Here is an 18,545-nt window from a genome sequence, read left to right as displayed (position 1 = left end):
TTTTTTTTTTTAAGGTTTTTATTGTGGATTGAGTGAAAGTTTACAGGGCACATCATCAGTTTTACATTCAACCATTCATATGAGTTGTTTCATTATATTGATTACAGTCCCCTCCGTACATCATTAGTTAACAGTGTTTCTCTCTATCCTCTTTAGCTTTTTTTGGGGGGGTGGGGAACTTTGCCTTTTTGGAATTTACAGTCTCGGCTTTTAGGGAAGGTTTTTACATTTATCTGTGGATATCCAGCGCTCATGTATGCGATTACTAAGAAGCATAACTGAATAATCAGATGAGGGACTGTTTGCTATGTCTGCTAGGTGGCTAAAGTCTGATCCTCAGAGCCTATGGTTTGAATGGTCTGCAACGCTTGGGCCCACAGGGCCTTGAACTCCTGTCCAGGTCTGCACAGTCTGCATCAGTTTCCCCCTTATTTATTGTTTGGTTAAGGGACGCTGCCTGTCTTAGGCCGTCAGTGCGAATTCCTTCGTCTTACCTGTCATTGAGACTCATTGCAGCATGCCAATGGCTTTGTCTTAGGTTGCCAAGGTTCCACGTGATCTTTGTTGGAATTTTGAACAACTGTATCCCTAAGTAAGGAGTCCTGGTGTGGAGCTGTGGGTTAATGTGCCAGATCGCAAAGCCATTTGAACTATAAGGTCTGTGGTTCAAGGTCACCAGTCACTTCTTGGAAATCCTATACAGGGTCGCTGTGGGTCAGAACTGACTTCAATGGCGCTTAACAACAACAACATATCCCTAAGTAAAGGTCAAGTTCATCCAACTGTAGCAGTTTGCACTTGCTTCCTGTATCAAATGTGTTCATCTTCCTCTATTTGAGTTCAGATCAGCTAGCCATCCAAGTTAGGTCAAATGGGTACTATCTGCAAGTTTGGGCATTCTTGTGCACCTCAGCTGCAGGTTTCATTCTCAGCTCTAGCCCTCATTGGCTAGGTCATGGTCATGGCCTCAGGATTTCCCAAGTCTTCTCAAACTTCAGACCAAGCAGCCCTTCCTCCTCTTTCTCATCTCAAGGTCAATGGGAGTCTGTGGAACATGGTTGAACTCAGCCCATGTCTTCATTGCTGCCTTTTCCCTTTTTCCACTCACAAGCAGACCGAGGTGGGCACCAGTGAGCTTAAAGCCTGCTTGTGTGTTCCTTCTGAGTTTCAGTTTTTGTAAGAGCTTTATCCTGATAGGCTGACTTTTCTTGCCTTCCCAGGCAAACAGCTTCCGGTTCATGTAACATCCTAATGCCTTTTCCCCCAACTCCAAACCCCCCCCCCCCCCCCGGTCTTTCTTTCAAGAAGTATCTTCTGTTCCTCTAGCCATTCTTAATTGGTCTGTATGCCCTTTCAAGTGGGAATGTACCATTTCAGAAGGTTCTGAATGGCTCAGGAGTCCACCTAAAACCCTATACTCTGAGGTCTATTTCACTGGGCAAGTTATAGAACCCCTTTTAGGTATTCCAATCAGTTATAGGCTGCAGATGGGCTTACCAGCTTTCTGTCATATTTTCCAATATTCCTTTCTACCCTACTTAAATGTCTACTTACAGTAGTAAGGAAGGAAAGCTAATATCCACAAGACATTCAACTTCTTAACATTGTTTCCCCTCTTTTACCCATTCACACTATGCCTCAATCCCTGTATCACAGAGTCCTGTTGTTCCAAGGTTGAGTATGCATCAATATTTACCTCTATCTCATTTAACCCATGCAAACTTCCTTAACTCTTCCCCTGTCTTCCATGTTCTTTCACTCCCATCCCCTTCCCCTTCTTGTGAATTGCCCTCCTCTTTCTTAAATACTGCCCTCACCATAACCCAAGCTATGCTGTGTCTGTTCCCTAACCTGTGCCTTACTGTCCCCTCCCTCCCCTCCCAATCTTAATAACCATCAAAGAGAATTTTTCTTTTAGTATGGAAATCTTTTCTTAAGCTTTTACAATAATGGTCTTGTGCAATATTTGTCCTTTTGTGACTAATTTCACTCATCTTAATGTCCTCAAGGTTTATCCATATTATGAGGTGTTTTGCAGCTTCATTGTTATTCTTCAAGGTAGCATAGATTCCATTGTGTGTATGTACCAAAGTTTGTTTGTCACTCTTAACAGTAGTATCTTGCTAGTAGTCAGCACTCAGTCACTGTTCAGTTTCTTTTACACACTTGTTCAGTTTCTATTAACGGACTTCTGGCTGATTACTGTGAAGATAGGGGCTCCTACCACAAAACAAGTAGAATTGTTTTATTAGATTATGTAGAAAATGAATTCTTAGTGTATTGCTAGGCCTGTTTGAAATGTCTCTAGACACTACCTTATCTGCCAATTCAAAGTGTACAGTTGTGAGTCTAAACCAGAACAGAAACAGGGCTCCTAGGAGAGCAGTTGCTAGCATCAGTGTCATTATTGAGAGATTAAGCCTTGGGATAATGCAAATGTGGTGCAGCTGAATTAGAGAAATCTGTAACTTGAGGCTCTCAAAGGAACTTTGATTCCTAGTAGAAGGAAATACAAGTTCTCTGCAGAATAAAGCATCCCTCCCTTAGCTCCTGAAGATTCCTACAAACTGACATTAAATTTACCCATATAAACTTGCAATTAAAGATCATAAACACATAAGGTAATTAATGATAATGAGTGAGAATTAGCAGGAATAAAATTATTCACCAGGGATGTCAGATGTTAGAGTGATCCAACATTTAATGTAACTTTGTATAAGTTGTTTGGGAAAAAAAACCTCATGAAATCACAAAAATGATAAAGTAATAAGATACTATAAAAATTATTAGGGTGACATCAAAAAGAACCAAATAGAACATTTAGAAATAAAAAGTATAGTTGTTGAAATTCAACCAAGTGCAATAGAAGAAACCAAAACCAAACCACTAAGTCTATTCTGACTCAGTGACCCCTATAAAGGGTTTCTGGGACTGTAAATCTTTACAGGAACTGACGCCATCATCTTTTTCCCAAGTAGCAGTTGATGGGTTTGAATCTCTAACTTTGTGGTAAGCAGCCTAACCCACAGCCACTGGAATGTCTCACAATAGAAGAAACAAGTCAAAATAAATAGACTAACCCAAACCCCATCAAACTAACATCATGACCATTGAGCTGATTCCAACTCATAATGACCCTATAAGGGCAGAGTTGAATTGCCCCAGATGGTGTCCAATACTATAAATTCATTCAGAAACATGATGTCCTGTCTTTCTCCTGAGAGTGGCCGGTGGGTTCAAACTACCCACCTTTCAGTTAGCAGCCATGTGTTTAATCACTGGCTCCTTAAATGTACTCAACTTAACTATAAAACGTAGAAAAAGCAGTGAAAGAAACCAACCAACCGGATTTGCTAAAATACAAATTGTAACTTAATGTTGTTTATAACAGACACACATAAAACAGAAGGATTGGGGAAGATTTCAAAGTAAAAGGAAAAAAATTACTATGCAAATATAAACCATAAGACAGCTGGAGTACCTGCTTTAACACGACTAAAAAAAGCTTTAGTTGAAAAACTGTAAGACAAAGAAGATCACAAAGAAGACAATAATAAACTTGTATATACCTAAGAAAATAGTCTCAAAATATACAAGCATCAAAATCAGTAAAATAGCAGAGAGAAAGGGACAAATGTTCCATCTTAATCAGAAATGAACGTCTCTCAAGTTTTGATAGATTTACCTGAGAAATTAGTAAAAAATGTGGACGTTTGTACTTTACAAAAAAAGCATTTATAAAGCTTTGTTCTTTAAAATTAGAGAATACACATTCTTAAGCAATCAAGGAACAGTAAGAAAAATGGAGCAAATATTTAAAAAAATCTCTCAGTAAATTTCAAAGTATTTTAATTTGTTGATTAAATATTTAATTCATTCTGCGTCGTGTGGTGTTATAGGATAAGCACTCAAACCCACCAGCTGCTCCTTGAAAACCTTATTCAGGGTCCCTGTTGATTTCACCTCAATATAAACAAACTAAAAATCCACACAACTAGACCAATAAATAATAAATGGAGAAATAATTACGGTTGTCAATGATTTCATTTTGCTTTGATCCGTAGTCGACACTTATGGAAACAGCAATCAAGTTATCAAAGAACATGTCGCATTAGGCAAATCTATTGCAAAGACCGCTTAAAAGTGTTCATGAGCAAAGATGTCAGTGTGCCTGACCTAAGCCAGGATATTTCCAGTAACCTCATATGCCTGTGAAAATTGGACAGGGAATAGAATTGATGTATTTGAGTTATGGTGTTGGAGAAGAATATTAACAGTACCATGGACTGCCAGAAGAATAAACAACTCTACGTTGGAAGAAGTACAGTCTTCAATGCTCCTTAGAAGTCAGTATGGTAAAACTTTGTCTTTCATACTTGGGACATGTTATGAGGCAGGACCAGTTCCGGAGAAGAATATCATGCTTGGTAAAATGGAGGGTCAGCAAAACAGAGGAAGGCCCCCAATGAGATGGATTGACAAAGTGGCGTAATCAGTGGACAATCAAATGTTACAATTGGGAGGCTGGCTCAGGACTAGGTGGTGTTTTGTTCTGTTAAGTATAGGGTTACTGTGAGTCAGAACCGACTTGACAGCACCTAACGACAACAACAACATCTAACACGATAAGTTAGAAAAGTAAAACGTGGTGGTTGGGGGGATACAAAAATGTTGGAGAAACATGATAATAAAGATAATAACTTTCTGTAGAAGTTTGTTTTTGAAAGATACCTAAAAAGTGGAATTTACAAGAGCTATGAAAACTAAAAGCTTTTAAGAATAAATTTATCAGAAAACTATAGAGTGAAAGAGAAAACTTAACTTTTAAAAGGAGATATGTTGTTAAGTACTGTCAATTCGTTTCTGACTCATAGTGACCCTGTATAAGGTTTCTGAGAAGTGGCAGGAGGACTTGTACTACCAACCTTAAGGTTAAAACCAACCTTACAGTCTAGTGAATTAGCCCACAGTGCCACACCAGTACTCCAAATGGAAATATAAGAGAATATTTTTATCACCTTGGGGCAGGGAAGGATTTCTTAAGCAATATGTAATGCACAAAACAGTAATAAGATCACTAAAAGTAAAATCTGTTAATGAAGAGCTACTGTAAGGAAAATGACTAGACGAGACACATCCTGGGAGAAGTTGTTTGTAGTATGTTTATTGCTGTTGCTGGTTGTTCTCTGTTGTTTGTTATGAACTTCCACTGAGTCTCTTCTGAATCAGAGTCCCTGTATAGCGTTTCCAAGGAGTGCTTGATGGGTTTGAACCACTGACTTTGTGGTTAGCAGTCCAGTGTTTATCCTGCAGTACCAGTCTTTAGTTGATTCCAATTTGTAGTGATCCCATGTGTGCAGAGTAGACCTCCACACAATTTGCAAGCCTGTGAGCTTTTAGAAGCTCTCTTGAGTCTCCAACTGGTGGGTTCCAACTATCAACCTTTGGGTTAGTAGCTGAGTGCTTACTGTTTGTGCCACCACAACTAATACTATATTATCAAGAATGTTTCTGTTCCTGCAAAGATTTACAGCCTTGAAAACCCTATACAGAGTCACCATGAATCGATACCGACTTGATGATCCTTAACAACAAGTACTTACCAGTGCCCCTCCTATATATGCTGTTGTTGTTAAGTGCCGTGGAGTCAGTTGTGATTCACAGCAGCCCTGTATAGGGTGTCCAAGGCTTTAAATCTTTGCACGAGTAGAAAACCTCATCTTTCTCTCAAGGAGATGCTGGAGGGCTGGAACTGCAAACTTTGTGGTTCGTAGTACAGTCTTACTGTATTGAACCACTGTGTATCTTTATATATGAGGGGGCTTCAAAAATTGGAAATAGAATTGAAAGATAATGGAATTTTTCCATGAACTTTTTGAAGCTTCCTTGTATAACTCGGAGAAATAGTTTATAACAATCAAAATGCCAAACCGTGTGAGATCCCAACTTCAGTTGCTGTCACTTAAATGATCATTTTATGGTCTTCCTCCACCAGTTTCTGGACTTCAGCCGCAGTTCCTTTAATTCATTGAAGTTGTTGGTCTTTACTCTCTTGGCTTATGTTTGATGTTTTCAGGACCTTCCTTAATTAAAATGCTTGATCCATCTATGTGGGGGACAGCAGTCCTGTAGACTTTTTGAAAAGCTTCAGTGATTTGGGAAGATGTCCACTTGAATTTTGTTAATTTGATATTAGCTCTGACCTCAAAATAGTTCCTCCCCCATGACACCCTAAAAAGACTAAGACAAGTGAACTGAGAGAACTTGTCTACAACCATCCACTTATTGTAGAGACATGTTTTCTTTGGAATAAACCCGTACGTGTATTAACCGGAACTCTAATAGCAATACTTTTTTTTTTTTAATGTTTTATTGTGAATTATGTGATAGTTTACATGGGAGAACATTAGTTTTACATTCATCCTATCGTATATCGGTTCATTGCCATGGTTACAATCCCCTCCATGCATCATCACCCAACTAAAGGGTATACACTACAAGCCTGCCCCCCGGTTGTGAGCACACAGCCCCTCTCCCTCTCTGGGTCTAAAGTCCCCAACTGCTCCATCTCTCCATGTCATCGTGTCTGCCTCCATCTCAGGCATCACTGCCTCTCTGGGTGGGGTTCCGCTCTCCACTCTTCTCCCTTGATGGTCCCAGGGACCTCCGCTCCTAGACTGCAAAGTTAATCACTCCCCTCCTTGCTACAAAACGTCTGCCTTTACATTTCCAACCCTTACAAGCAGTCCTGATAACAATTATTCACTATTGTATCACAGGAGACCTATCTGCATTTTATTTCATCAGCCCCACCTAGACAGATTGGATACTACTCAGTGGAGATTCTACCTTCCTCCACGCCCTCTGGATCTAGGTTCCCTCTTGACAGCTTGTAAGCCAGTCACTTCTTGCCTTTGTAGCCCCCCCATTTTGGATAGCCAATGTCCAAGTTGCCCTTCCCGGTCTACTCAGTGTATGGAGGGTGTGGGAAAGATCCTTAATAGCAATACTTTTGATTTACCTTTGTAGCTATTATTGTTGTTAAGTGCTGTCAAGTTGGCGCCAACTCATAGTGACCCTCTATAGGGTTTCTGAGGAGCAACTGGTGAACTTGAACTGCTGATCTTGTGGTTCAAATCAACTTTGCACTCCAGTGCATTAACCCACAACGACATACCAGGTATAAAAATGTTTATTTAGAAAGGTTGGAAAGCACTGTGTAAATTTAAGGTATTTTACTGTTTTTATTTGGAGTCCTGGTGTGGCACTGTGGTTTAATGCGCCAGACTGCAAAGCCGTTTGAACTGCAAGGTTGAAGGTTCAAGCTCACCAGCAGCTCCTCGGAAACCCTATACAGGGTCTCTATGGGTAGGAACCAACTTGACAGCACTTCACAACAACAACTGTTTATATTTAATTGTTATGTTTTCTTGGATGCTTGAATGCAGAGCCCAGTTTAATAGCAGTTAAATTTTAAAAATGTATGGGACAGCATAAAGTATGCAGTTTAAGAATAGTTATTGTGGCTGAAGATAGGCAGCAGAGCTGATACAATAATTGATCTAATAAAATTTGCTTACTGCTTTTTAGAGACAAGACATTGGTTGTATGAGGGGGGCTTCAAAAAGTTTGTGGAAAAACTTATATCTTTTGCCCCTTTGCATAGTTACTGTGTATCAAAACAAACTTGGTTATAAGAAATGGTTAACTTATGTAAAGTTTTTATCAGCGAACTAATTACATTTATTACCCTCATGGTTTTTTATTTCCCCATCCATAGAACTAGGTATTTTCAATTTAGTGTCTAGGTGTTGATATAGAATGTTGGTTACATAGAATTTTTAACAGTAATTTTTTTATATATTTGATATTTGCAATGGGAATTTTTTGTATATATAAATTGATCCTTTTTGAACACTTAACTCAGTGATTAAGACTCACTCAAAATAACAACTAGTTAAGAAGCTCTTTCTAGATACCTGCCAAATTCAATTTTATTACTTTTTCTGTTGCATTTATAGTCTATTGCATCTGCAGACATGGATTTCAATCAGCTGGAGGCATTCTTGACTGCTCACACCAAAAAGCAAGGTGGGATCACAACTGACCAGGCTGCTGTCATTTCCAAATTCTGGAAGAGCCACAAGACGAAGATTCGAGAGAGCCTCATGAACCAGAGCCGCTGGGACAATGGGCTTCGAAGCTTGAGCTGGAGAGTCGATGGCAAGTCACAATCAAGGCACTCTGCTCAAATACACAGCCCTGTTGCCATAGTGGAGCTGGAATTAGGGAAAAGTGGACAGGTGAGTTTAACTATAATCAGTTTCCTTTGGCAAAGTCTCTTTTCCATTGTCTATTAATAAACATTATCCAGCTTTTTCAGATTGATATTTATGTAAGTCATCTTTGCAGAGAGAATAAGAATTTGCAGTATTAATAGGGAAAGACCTTATTTAGTAGATTCCCTTTTCAGAGGTAGAATCCTTTGAAAATTTGGATGCTCTCAATTGTGGATAGAGTCTGGAAACCAGTTTCAGGGTATTGGCAGCCATCTCTGAAGAACAGAATGGGTCAACAGGGTGGAGAGGGCACAGAAGTTGGCCATTGTTGAAGTTTGGTTGTATCTCAAAATCCTTGGCATATGCTCATAATCTCTGAGGTAAGGATGGGATATTAAACAAACACCAAGAATTGAGATTAAAGAACACAGAACAAAACTATTTCACCCAGTCATATTCATAGTCAAAATCGGATATAGGAGGCGAGGTGTTTTAATTATATTAATATATTGTTTTTGAAGACCCTGAATATGCTATCTTTTTTTTTTAGCTCGCCATCATGATTTATAAAACACTGTGGTTTTTCCTTATAGTTTCCACAATCATTATAGCAGCAAATCTAGCGTCTGCATGTGTTTCTTGGAGCCATTTGTGCTCAAGATGATTGCTAGATCAGACTTTAAATGACTTTTTTCTTATTTTTTTTTGTGTGAAAAAAATGTATTGTAAATAGTAAGTGAAAACCCAGATCACTAAATTAGCTTATCAGTCAAATGAGGGCTTCTGTTACATCCTATAATATAATTTATTTCTTTTCTTAAAATAAAATATTTCTAGTTGGCTGTCTTCTTGAAATATTCCCTTTTTAGTTTTAGTATTTGTAAATTTAAAAGGTAATTTGTTCGTGGAAATAATTCTTTTTCAAAATACATTTGGATCATCTTTTATTCCATTATTTCAAAGTAATGCTAATTGCATTTATTGATTGGTTTCCTTGACCCTGAAGTCATTCTCTTAACCGTTATTTTATATGGCCTGCCTTCTATTGTTCTTAAAAAAAATCTGATGCATTAGAAAGTTGATGATAAGTACACTTAGATATCAGAGTTTCAGCAGCCACATGTGTAGGTTGTTCATTTTTTATTCTAGCAATAGTGGTTGTTTCATTTTTGCTTTAAGTAATGTGTGGAAAGAATATGAAAACATACATATTTATTTCAAGACTTTTGTAGTAAGATAATTTGGTTTATTTTAACTTGACATTTTCCTAATATGTCTTAAACTTTGGTGTATGGAATGTGCCTTTTGATTTTAATAACTTAGAGAACATACGGATTTATTGAGTATTACTGCAGAGATTGTTCAACCTTGTAAGGTTTTTCTTTGGTCTTGTTAGCCGAAGAGGAAGAAATTTTTTAAAACAATTTGGCAATCAGTAAATCTTAACATTATTACAAGAACTTTTTGGCTAGTTTTATGAAAATGTTATTATCACCTAAACAGAATAAGTGTATACAGTTGATATCTTTTATAGTTCTAAGTTTTATTAAAACATAGTTGGCAAATTTTTCCTAAGAGGTTAGGTATTTTAAGTAATATTCTGTCACAACTACTCAACCTTTGCCATTATAACTCCAAAGCAGCCACAGACAGTACAGATGAGGGTAGTTAGGTTCTTAGAAGCTTTATCTATAAAAACAAAGTCAGCGTGTCTGTAAGAGATCATCTAATTTATATAGATGAATTACATAGACAAGATGGTGTATCCCTGTTTTCTAGAGAAGATATTTGAGACAGAGAACTAACGGACTTGCTCAAACATAGCTCTTAAGTGATAAAGAAAGAACTAAAACGGGAATTACTAAATTTCCCCCCCTCAAAAAAAAAAAAAACAATACAAAACACCACTGGCACCAACATTTAGGAGCTTTTGTTAGTTTATTCTAATATTCTGTGCCAAGAAAACATGTGGGTTGTATATAGTAAAGTATTCAAAAGCATTGACAGGTATACCACTTAATAATATAAAGGAAACAATTTTTGATACACCAAACAACATACTTGAATATGAAATCTTCTGCCGAATGAAAATTTTAGGAATAGAAAGCAGATTAGTGGTTGCCTGGGTACATACAAGAGTACAGGGATTAGACTACAGAGGCTTATATAAAATCTTTTGAGGCTGATAAAAGAAGTTTGTTATATTAATTGTGGCAGTGGTTTCATGGATGTGTATGTGTATGAAAACATATTGCATACTTTAAACATATGTTGTTTACTATGTATCGTTTATACTTCCAAGTATGAAAAATTGGTCATGGTACAAATGATTGAAATTGTATTTTACCCCACTCCCAAATTATTTATATTGCAAACATATTCCTAGTTGAAAAAGCTTGTAAAAACAAATAAATACAAATAGAATCTATGCTAATTGTATGACAGCCCGCTACCACTGTGTCATTTCCAACTCAGTGAATCAAAGGATCTCTGGTGGTAACAGTAGGTTAAGTGTTGGGCTGCTAACTGAAAGGTTGGTGGTGTGAACCTACCAGCTGCTCCATGAGAGAAAGATGAGGAAGTCTGCTTCTGTAAAGATTTATAGACTCGGAAGTTCTGCATTTTTCTATAGGGTTGCTATGAGTTAGAATTGAATCAGTGGCAGTGGGGTCTTTTAGTAGTATGATACACAGCCCAAATAGGACATACTTTTATGAGACCTGGCTCCTTGGTAAGTGCTGGTGTGGTTCTGTATGATAAGTACTGGACTGCGAACTGCAAGGTAGGTGGTTCAGACTCACCAGACACTCTGTGGAAGCCCTGTGCCAGGGTCACTTTGAGTCAGAATCGACTCAGAGTACTTAACAACAATAATAATAGGCGTCAGAGTTGTTTGTAGACTTTTGACATAAGATGAGCTCATAAGAGAATTAAGGATCCTAGGATGTCAAGAGGTTGGTTCCAAGAACGATGACCAGGTATCTTAGTTTCATAGTGCTTCTATAACAAAAATACCAAAAGTGGGTGACCTTAATGGACAGTAATTTATTTTCTCACAGTTTAGGAGGCTAAAAGTGTAAATTCTGAGCATCAGCACTAGGGGAAGGCTATCTCAGTCTGCTCTGGGGGAAAATCCTTGTCTTCCCTTTTCTTTGTGTTCCTTGGAGATCTCCACATAACATGTACCTTTTCCTGTCTTTATTGTTGCTTGTATCTGTACTCAGTTTGCTTTTTTATATCTCAAAAGTGATTGGCTTAAGACACTTCCTATACTGATATGATCTCATTAACATAACAAAACATTTCCCCCAAATGGGATTAGTATTTTCAAAACATATTTTTGGAGATACAGTTCATTCTATAACATTCCACGCTTTGGCCCGTACATGCAAAACACATTGACCCTAACATCATCCACAAAGTCTTAAATTAACTCCTAGTCCAAAAATCTCATCTTCTAAATCATTTAAACCAAGTATGAATATGATTTTGGACATATTCCATCCTGGAAAAAAATTCTTCTTCATCACTAGACCTATGAAACCTCGAAATCAAGTACAATGGTGGAACTGGTACAAAGTAAACATTACCATTCAAAATGGAGGAAAGCAAGTCCACAACCAGGAGAGCAAATTTCATTTGTTCTTAAGAATTGAAAGTAACGCTTTGTTCTCTGGGAGCATCTGGCATTTGGACAATGGCCCCATACTCTAGATTTCTCCAAATTTTAGGTGGAGGTTCATTGTCTGTGGGTGTCAGCCCTGCCTTCTTTGCCCTTAGTACGGCAACTCTGTTTCTTCAGTTTTGGGTGGTCCCTTTCTCCTAGTCTTAGTGGTGACCCACCCCACCTTGGTCCCATGTAATTGTTTTCCTGGCCCTTGAACCTGGCAGCCCTGTTCCCTCAGCTCTGGATCGTGGCCCTGCCCTCTTGGCCTACCTGATTGGCAACCCCACACTCCAGAACCAAGTTGATGGAAAGCTGACCCTTTGAAACCCAGAAGACAGTTTTACCACCTTTTGAAATGGTGGTGGTGGTGGTTTTGCCTTTGAAATGGAGATAGCCCTGTCCACCATGGTCTCTTTTACAGCTCTGCTGGTCTCCAAATTGTGCCGGGGAGGATGTCCTTCCTTTTCTTGTAGGATATCAGATGTTACTACAGCCAACTTGGTCCGTTGTCCTATTTCCTGTCTACAGAATTTCAGGAGGCAGGGAGGTTTTCTTCATTTTGTACTTTCTTTGTCCCTTTCTGCTGCCTTGGTTGAATACATTCATCAGTCACAGGCTTAATCTCTTGAACAAAAGATTAAGTAGATAGCTGCTGGTGAACATTTATGCAGGACATTTCCTTAGTGTGTTCAATAGAATTTTTCAAGTTTTTAAGTTCTCGTTTCACTTTACACAGTTACTTTTTTTTTTTTTAATTTAAATATTGCTAAAGTCAATTGACATTGTTAAGGAAAAAAATTCACCATTAATACCAAAGAACTGAAAGACTGATACACATAGCTTTGGAATTGCTGCTACTCACAAAACTCTTTAGATTTTATTCAGGGTTTACAGAAAGGGGGTCTTGCACTTAACAAACAAGCTAATGGATAACAGGATATGCTAATCTAAATTAGAATTTTTAAACCACTGTAAAGACTTACATACCCTTAGCTAATGTTATAATTGTATATTACTTAGGTACAAGTTATTTCTTCAAAGAGTCAGTAGAATACCATAGATCAAGGAGACTTTTGAACACTTGCCATCTCTTGCTCCTGAGTATCCATCATAATTTTTTTCTGCAGCACAGCCATTTCTTTTCTAACTTCATTTTGCGTGCCATTCAGGAGATATTCTTGATCTTCTCTATGTCCTCCATACTCTTTACAAACTGCTCCTGTAACTGCTTAACCTGTTTTCACTCTGGTTCTGTACAAGTCTATCTACATTGTTGAAAAGTCTTTTATTACTGTCAAAACATACTGTACTAGTCATTTTTTCTTCTTGCTCCATGGTTTTCTGCACATCCATATCCCACTGGTAAAATGAAGTCAGAAACTGCTGAGAATATTCCTGGCAAAGTTTCTGTCTTTGTTCTTGTTGTGTTTTCCAAATATTTTCAATTTTCTAGCTACTGCTTGTTTTTTTTTTTTTTTTAAGTGTTTTGTGAATTATGTGATAGCTTGCAGGGGAGAAGATTAGTTTTACATTCATCCTATCATATATTGTTTCATTGCCATGGTTACAATCCCCTCTATGAATCATCAACCAACCACAAGGTATACCCTGCAAGCCTGCCTACCCTGGTCGTCAGTACACAGCCCCTCTCCCTCTCTGGGTCTAGAGTCCCCAGCTGCTCCATCTCTTCACGTCATCGTCTCTGCCTCCATCTCTGGCATCACGGCTTCTCTGGGTAGGGTTCCGCTCTCTGCTCTTCTTCCTTGATGGTCCCAGGGACCTCCGCTCCTAGACTTAAAAGTCAGTCACTCCCCTCCTTGCTACAAAATGTCTCCCTTTACATTTCCAACCCTCACAATCAGTCCTGATAACAATTATTCACTATTTTTCTACAAGATACCCATCTGTATTTCCTTTAATCAGCCCCGCCTAGACATATTGGATACTACTCGGTGGAGATTCTACCTTCCTCCATGGCTTCTGGATCTAGGTTTCCTCTTGAAAGCTTGTAAGACAGTCACTTCTTGCCTTTGTAGCCCCACCCCTCCATTTTGGGTAGCCAATGTCCAAGTTGCCCATCTCTGTCTACTCTATGGAGGGGATGGGAATGATCCTCGCTGTAAAGCTACTGCTTTTGAGATATATAGTTCTAATCTTTTTTTCTTTGCAGTAAGAGCCTTGTTAACATCAGCTCCAAATCTTTACAGCCTATTTTGTACTTCACAACCCCTGCACTAGTACTCCCTGCTTGCCGCCCCCCCCCCATCTTCCTCCGCTATTCTTGAGGAAGACCTTTTCTTCCCATGCTTACCAATTTCTGGAGTAAATCCTTTTAGTAAATCCTCTCAGAACCATTCAGATTCTTCTTCTCCACATTCTCAAACTCATAGGCCTGGATAATCTGCTCCTCCTTATTTTTAGTCACAGATTTTCCCACAATGCTTTCTTCAAGAAGGCACCATAGTAGATATTTGATCCAGTGTGCACTACATCTCCACAATGCTCGTCTGTACACAGTTCCTTTTTTTGCTTTGTTTTCAATATTTAACTTTTTTGTTTTTTTAAAAATTAAATAAAAGAGTTAAATGTATTCTCTCTCCCCCCCCCCCTTTTTTTTTTGATGTACACAAAAACACTCAGGAATATATAATCATTTAAATAACCAAAGGGCACATTCTTCAAGCCTGCCTCCTGCCACCAGCGCTCAGCCTCTTTGCATGAGTCTAGAGACCTCAGCTGCTCTATCTCTCCATGTCATCACCTTTGCCTCTGTCTCTGGTGTCACTGCTTTTCTGGTTAGGGTCCCACGTTCTGTTCTGCTCATGCTCTTCTCCCTTGATGGTCCTCTGTTGCTGGAATGTAAGATTAACTATTCCCTCCTTTATGTTACAGAACTTCTACCTTTACATTTGTGACCATCACAATTAGTTAGAATAACAGTTACTCATTATTGAATCAAGTGAATCCTATTCCCGTCTCCTTTCACCTGACCTGTCTAGACAAGATGATAATTATTCAGTGGCAATTCTACCCTTCCCTGCACTACACAGTTCCTTTTTAAGTGTATATTTTTTTCTCTCACATTTAACTATACACAGTTGGTGGGTTCTAACCACACCGTTTGTTTTGTTAGCAGCTGTGCACTTAACTATTGAACCACCAGGTGTATACCAAAAAACCTAACCCATTACTGTTGAGTAGATACCAACTTATATCCACCCTATTGGACAAAATAGAACGTCATACAGGGCTTCCAAGGCTATATATATATATATATATTTTTTTTTTTTTCCCTAACTTATTTTTTCTTTAAGTTATTGTGGATTGAGTGAAAGTTTACAGGGCAGATCATCAGTTTTACATTCAACAAATCATCCAACTTGTTTCATCACAATGATTATAATCCTTTCCATGTACCATCAGTTAACAGTATTTCTCTCTATTCACTTTAGCTCTTTTTTAAAAAAAACAAAACACTCAGGCATATATAATAATTTACACCACCAAAGGGCACATTCTGCAAGTCTGTCTCCTGGTCACAATCTCTTAGTTCCTCTCTTCCCATGAATCTAGAGCCCCCTCAGCTGCTCTCCCCTCCGTGTCCCCATCTCTGCCTCCATCTTTGGTGGTGCTACTTCTCTGGATAAGATCCTGCATTCTGCTTGTGCTCTTCTCCCTTGATGGTCCTAGGGTCCCTTGTTTCTGGACTGTAAGATTAACTGCTCCCCTGTTTTTGTTAATAAAACTTTTTATAATTGTGACAGTTGCAATTAGTCATGATAACGATTACTCACTATTGAATCATAAGAATCTTATCCCCATTTCTTATAACCAGACTCATCTAGACAAGGTGAAAACTATTCAGTGTGGACTCTTTCTTCCCCCACACACTCTTGAAATCCTGTAAGCCAGTCAGTTTGTGCCTTTATCCACCCCCTCATTGTAGGTCCCCAATGTCTAAGTTGCCCATTCCTATCTGCCCTGTGTACAGAGGGGATAGCATTGATACTTGATGTGAAGACTCCTTCCCTCTCTGTTGGTATTTAAAGTTACTACCTCAATGAATATAGGTCAGGTTCATCAAATTGTAGCAATTTACCCTTGTTTCCTTTCTCAAAGTTGTGGGGTTTTTTATCTTCCTCTAGTCGAGTTCTGATTATCAAGCCATTGAGGCTAGGTCAAATGGGTACTATCTGTAAGTTTGGGTGTTCTTGTGCATCTCCCCTCACTTCATATCAGCTGGGTGCTTCACTCTCAGCTCTAGCCCTCTGTGGCTATGTCCTTGTCCATGGGCTCAGGTGTCCCCAAGTCACACCACACTTTGGACCAACCAGCCTTTCCTCTTCTCTCTCATCTCCAGGTCAAGTAGAGTCAATGGACCATGGTTGAACTCAGCCCATTTCTCCATTGATGCCTTTTCCCTTCTTCCACTCACCAGTAGACCAATGTGGTCTCCAGCTAGCTTACATCCAAGTCTATATTCTTGATAGAAGCTACATCTTTCTTCTGTGGAGCGGCTAGTGGGTTTCATCTGCTGATCTTTTGGTTAGTAGCCAAGTGCTTAGCCAACGTTTTGATGGTCGGGCCAACTTCAGACCAATTAAAAAAAGAATCTGTGGGGATGAGACTAGATATCAGTATTCCTTAAAGCTCCTCAGTGATTCAGTATACATCCGGGGTTGAGTACAACTCTACTAAAGGTAGTCAGAGTAATCTGATTTGATGTGTTCATAGAGTTTGGTATTAGAATTTTACAGTAAGAATTAAATATATTCTGGAATCTTGCGTCTACTTACTAAGTTTTTGGGTGTTTGGGGATTATTATTTAGGAATTTACACATGTGTTTTCTCACTATTTATATCTCTTTCCTGTTTAATTTTTTTGAATTGCAGTCTAAAAAGTGCATTTGAAATCAGGAGTACCGTTTTAGGCTTGATATTAGTGTACCACTGTGTGGTACTATGGGTTAATGCGCTGGGCTGCAAGGTCGATTTGAACCACACAGTCGACGGTTCAAGCTCACCAGCCAGTCTTTGGAAACCCTATACAGGGTTGCTATGAGTCAGACCATCTCAATGGCACTTAACAACAATAAATGTCAGAGGAATATATTCACTTTTCATTTCTATAATCCTTATTGTTGTTGTTGTTAAGTGCCGTTGAGTCGATTCCGACCCATAGCGACCCTGTATAGGGTTTCCAAGGAACAGCTGGTGAGCTTGATCCACTGACTTTGCAGTTCAAATGACTTTGCAGTTTGACGCATTAGCCCACAATGCCACATCCTTATAAAACACCCTAAATACATTGATGTCTTTATATAATTTTGGTTAGTAACAACAGTCAGAGAGAGTAAGAACCTGCTAAAAGCCCATGATAGATTCCTGATGTGGCTTTATTGGAAAAGCACTTCTCTGCTAACTGTAAGGTTGGCAGTTCAAACCCACCAGCTGCTCCTCAGAAACTCTATACAGGGTTGCTGTGATTTGGAACCAACTTGATGGCACTTAACAACAACAAAGTCTGTGGTTAATGATGAGTTTGTGCAGAGCTCTGTCAGCACCATTGTGGCTTTGAAATTCTGAGCAGTGTCATAGCTACCATAGCTCCGTGTTTCATGCCATAGGCGTGTAAACCAAGACCAAAACCACGCCAGTGAGTTTGTTCCCACTTATGGTAACCCTGTATAGGGTTTCCTAGGCTATAAATCTTTACAGAAGTAGAAATCTTCATCTTTCTTCCAACCAGCTGTCGGTGGGTATGAACTGCTGACCTTGCAGTTAGCAGTCTAGTGTTTATCCTACAGCACCACTAATGCTCCTTGCCATAGGAGAAACACAGTTAAAAAGAGATCCACATATACTTGTGTGCACGCAGCATTTATATGTGTGCTATGAGTAGAAACATTTGTGAGGGTAGGCTATGGTTGAGGGTGGTGGTGGCGTGCCGTGGAGTGGGTTCGACTCATGGCAACCCTGCATAGGTTTTCTGAGGTTGTAAATCTTTACGGGAACAGAAATTCTCATCTTTCTCCCATGGACCAGCTTGTTGTTGTTATTGTTGTTGTTGTTAAGTGCCGTTGAGTCGATTCCGACCCATAGCGACCCTGTATAGGGTTTCCAAGGAACAGCTGGTGAGCTTGATCCACTGACTTTGCAGTTCAAATGACTTTGCAGTTTGACGCATTAGCCCACAATGCCACATCCTTATAAAACACCCTAAATACATTGATGTCTTTATATAATTTTGGTTAGTAACAACAGTCAGAGAGAGTAAGAACCTGCTAAAAGCCCATGATAGATTCCTGATGTGGCTTTATTGGAAAAGCACTTCTCTGCTAACTGTAAGGTTGGCAGTTCAAACCCACCAGCTGCTCCTCAGAAACTCTATACAGGGTTGCTGTGATTTGGAACCAACTTGATGGCACTTAACAACAACAAAGTCTGTGGTTAATGATGAGTTTGTGCAGAGCTCTGTCAGCACCATTGTGGCTTTGAAATTCTGAGCAGTGTCATAGCTACCATAGCTCCGTGTTTCATGCCATAGGCGTGTAAACCAAGACCAAAACCACGCCAGTGAGTTTGTTCCCACTTATGGT

The 18,545-nt window shown here is 39.1% G+C and overlaps 1 protein-coding gene across 1 annotated transcript in view; it reads left to right on the top strand.

Moving 5' to 3' along the window:
* Window positions 1-18,545, top strand: part of COMMD1 (copper metabolism (Murr1) domain containing 1) — a 228,719-nt gene that overhangs the window by 64,102 nt on the left and 146,072 nt on the right. Inside the window, exon 2 of the mRNA XM_006862977.1 lies at window positions 8,022-8,303. Within this exon, the coding sequence (XP_006863039.1) occupies window positions 8,022-8,303 (282 nt within the window). The remainder of the gene's footprint in view (window positions 1-8,021; window positions 8,304-18,545) is intronic.

Source organism: Chrysochloris asiatica, unplaced genomic scaffold (assembly GCF_000296735.1).
Source record: "Chrysochloris asiatica unplaced genomic scaffold, ChrAsi1.0 scaffold00052, whole genome shotgun sequence".
In the NCBI taxonomy this organism is placed as follows: Eukaryota; Metazoa; Chordata; class Mammalia; order Afrosoricida; family Chrysochloridae; genus Chrysochloris; species Chrysochloris asiatica.
The sequence above is the reverse complement of the archived record's forward strand: the minus strand, read 5'-3'. Positions and strand labels throughout refer to the sequence as shown.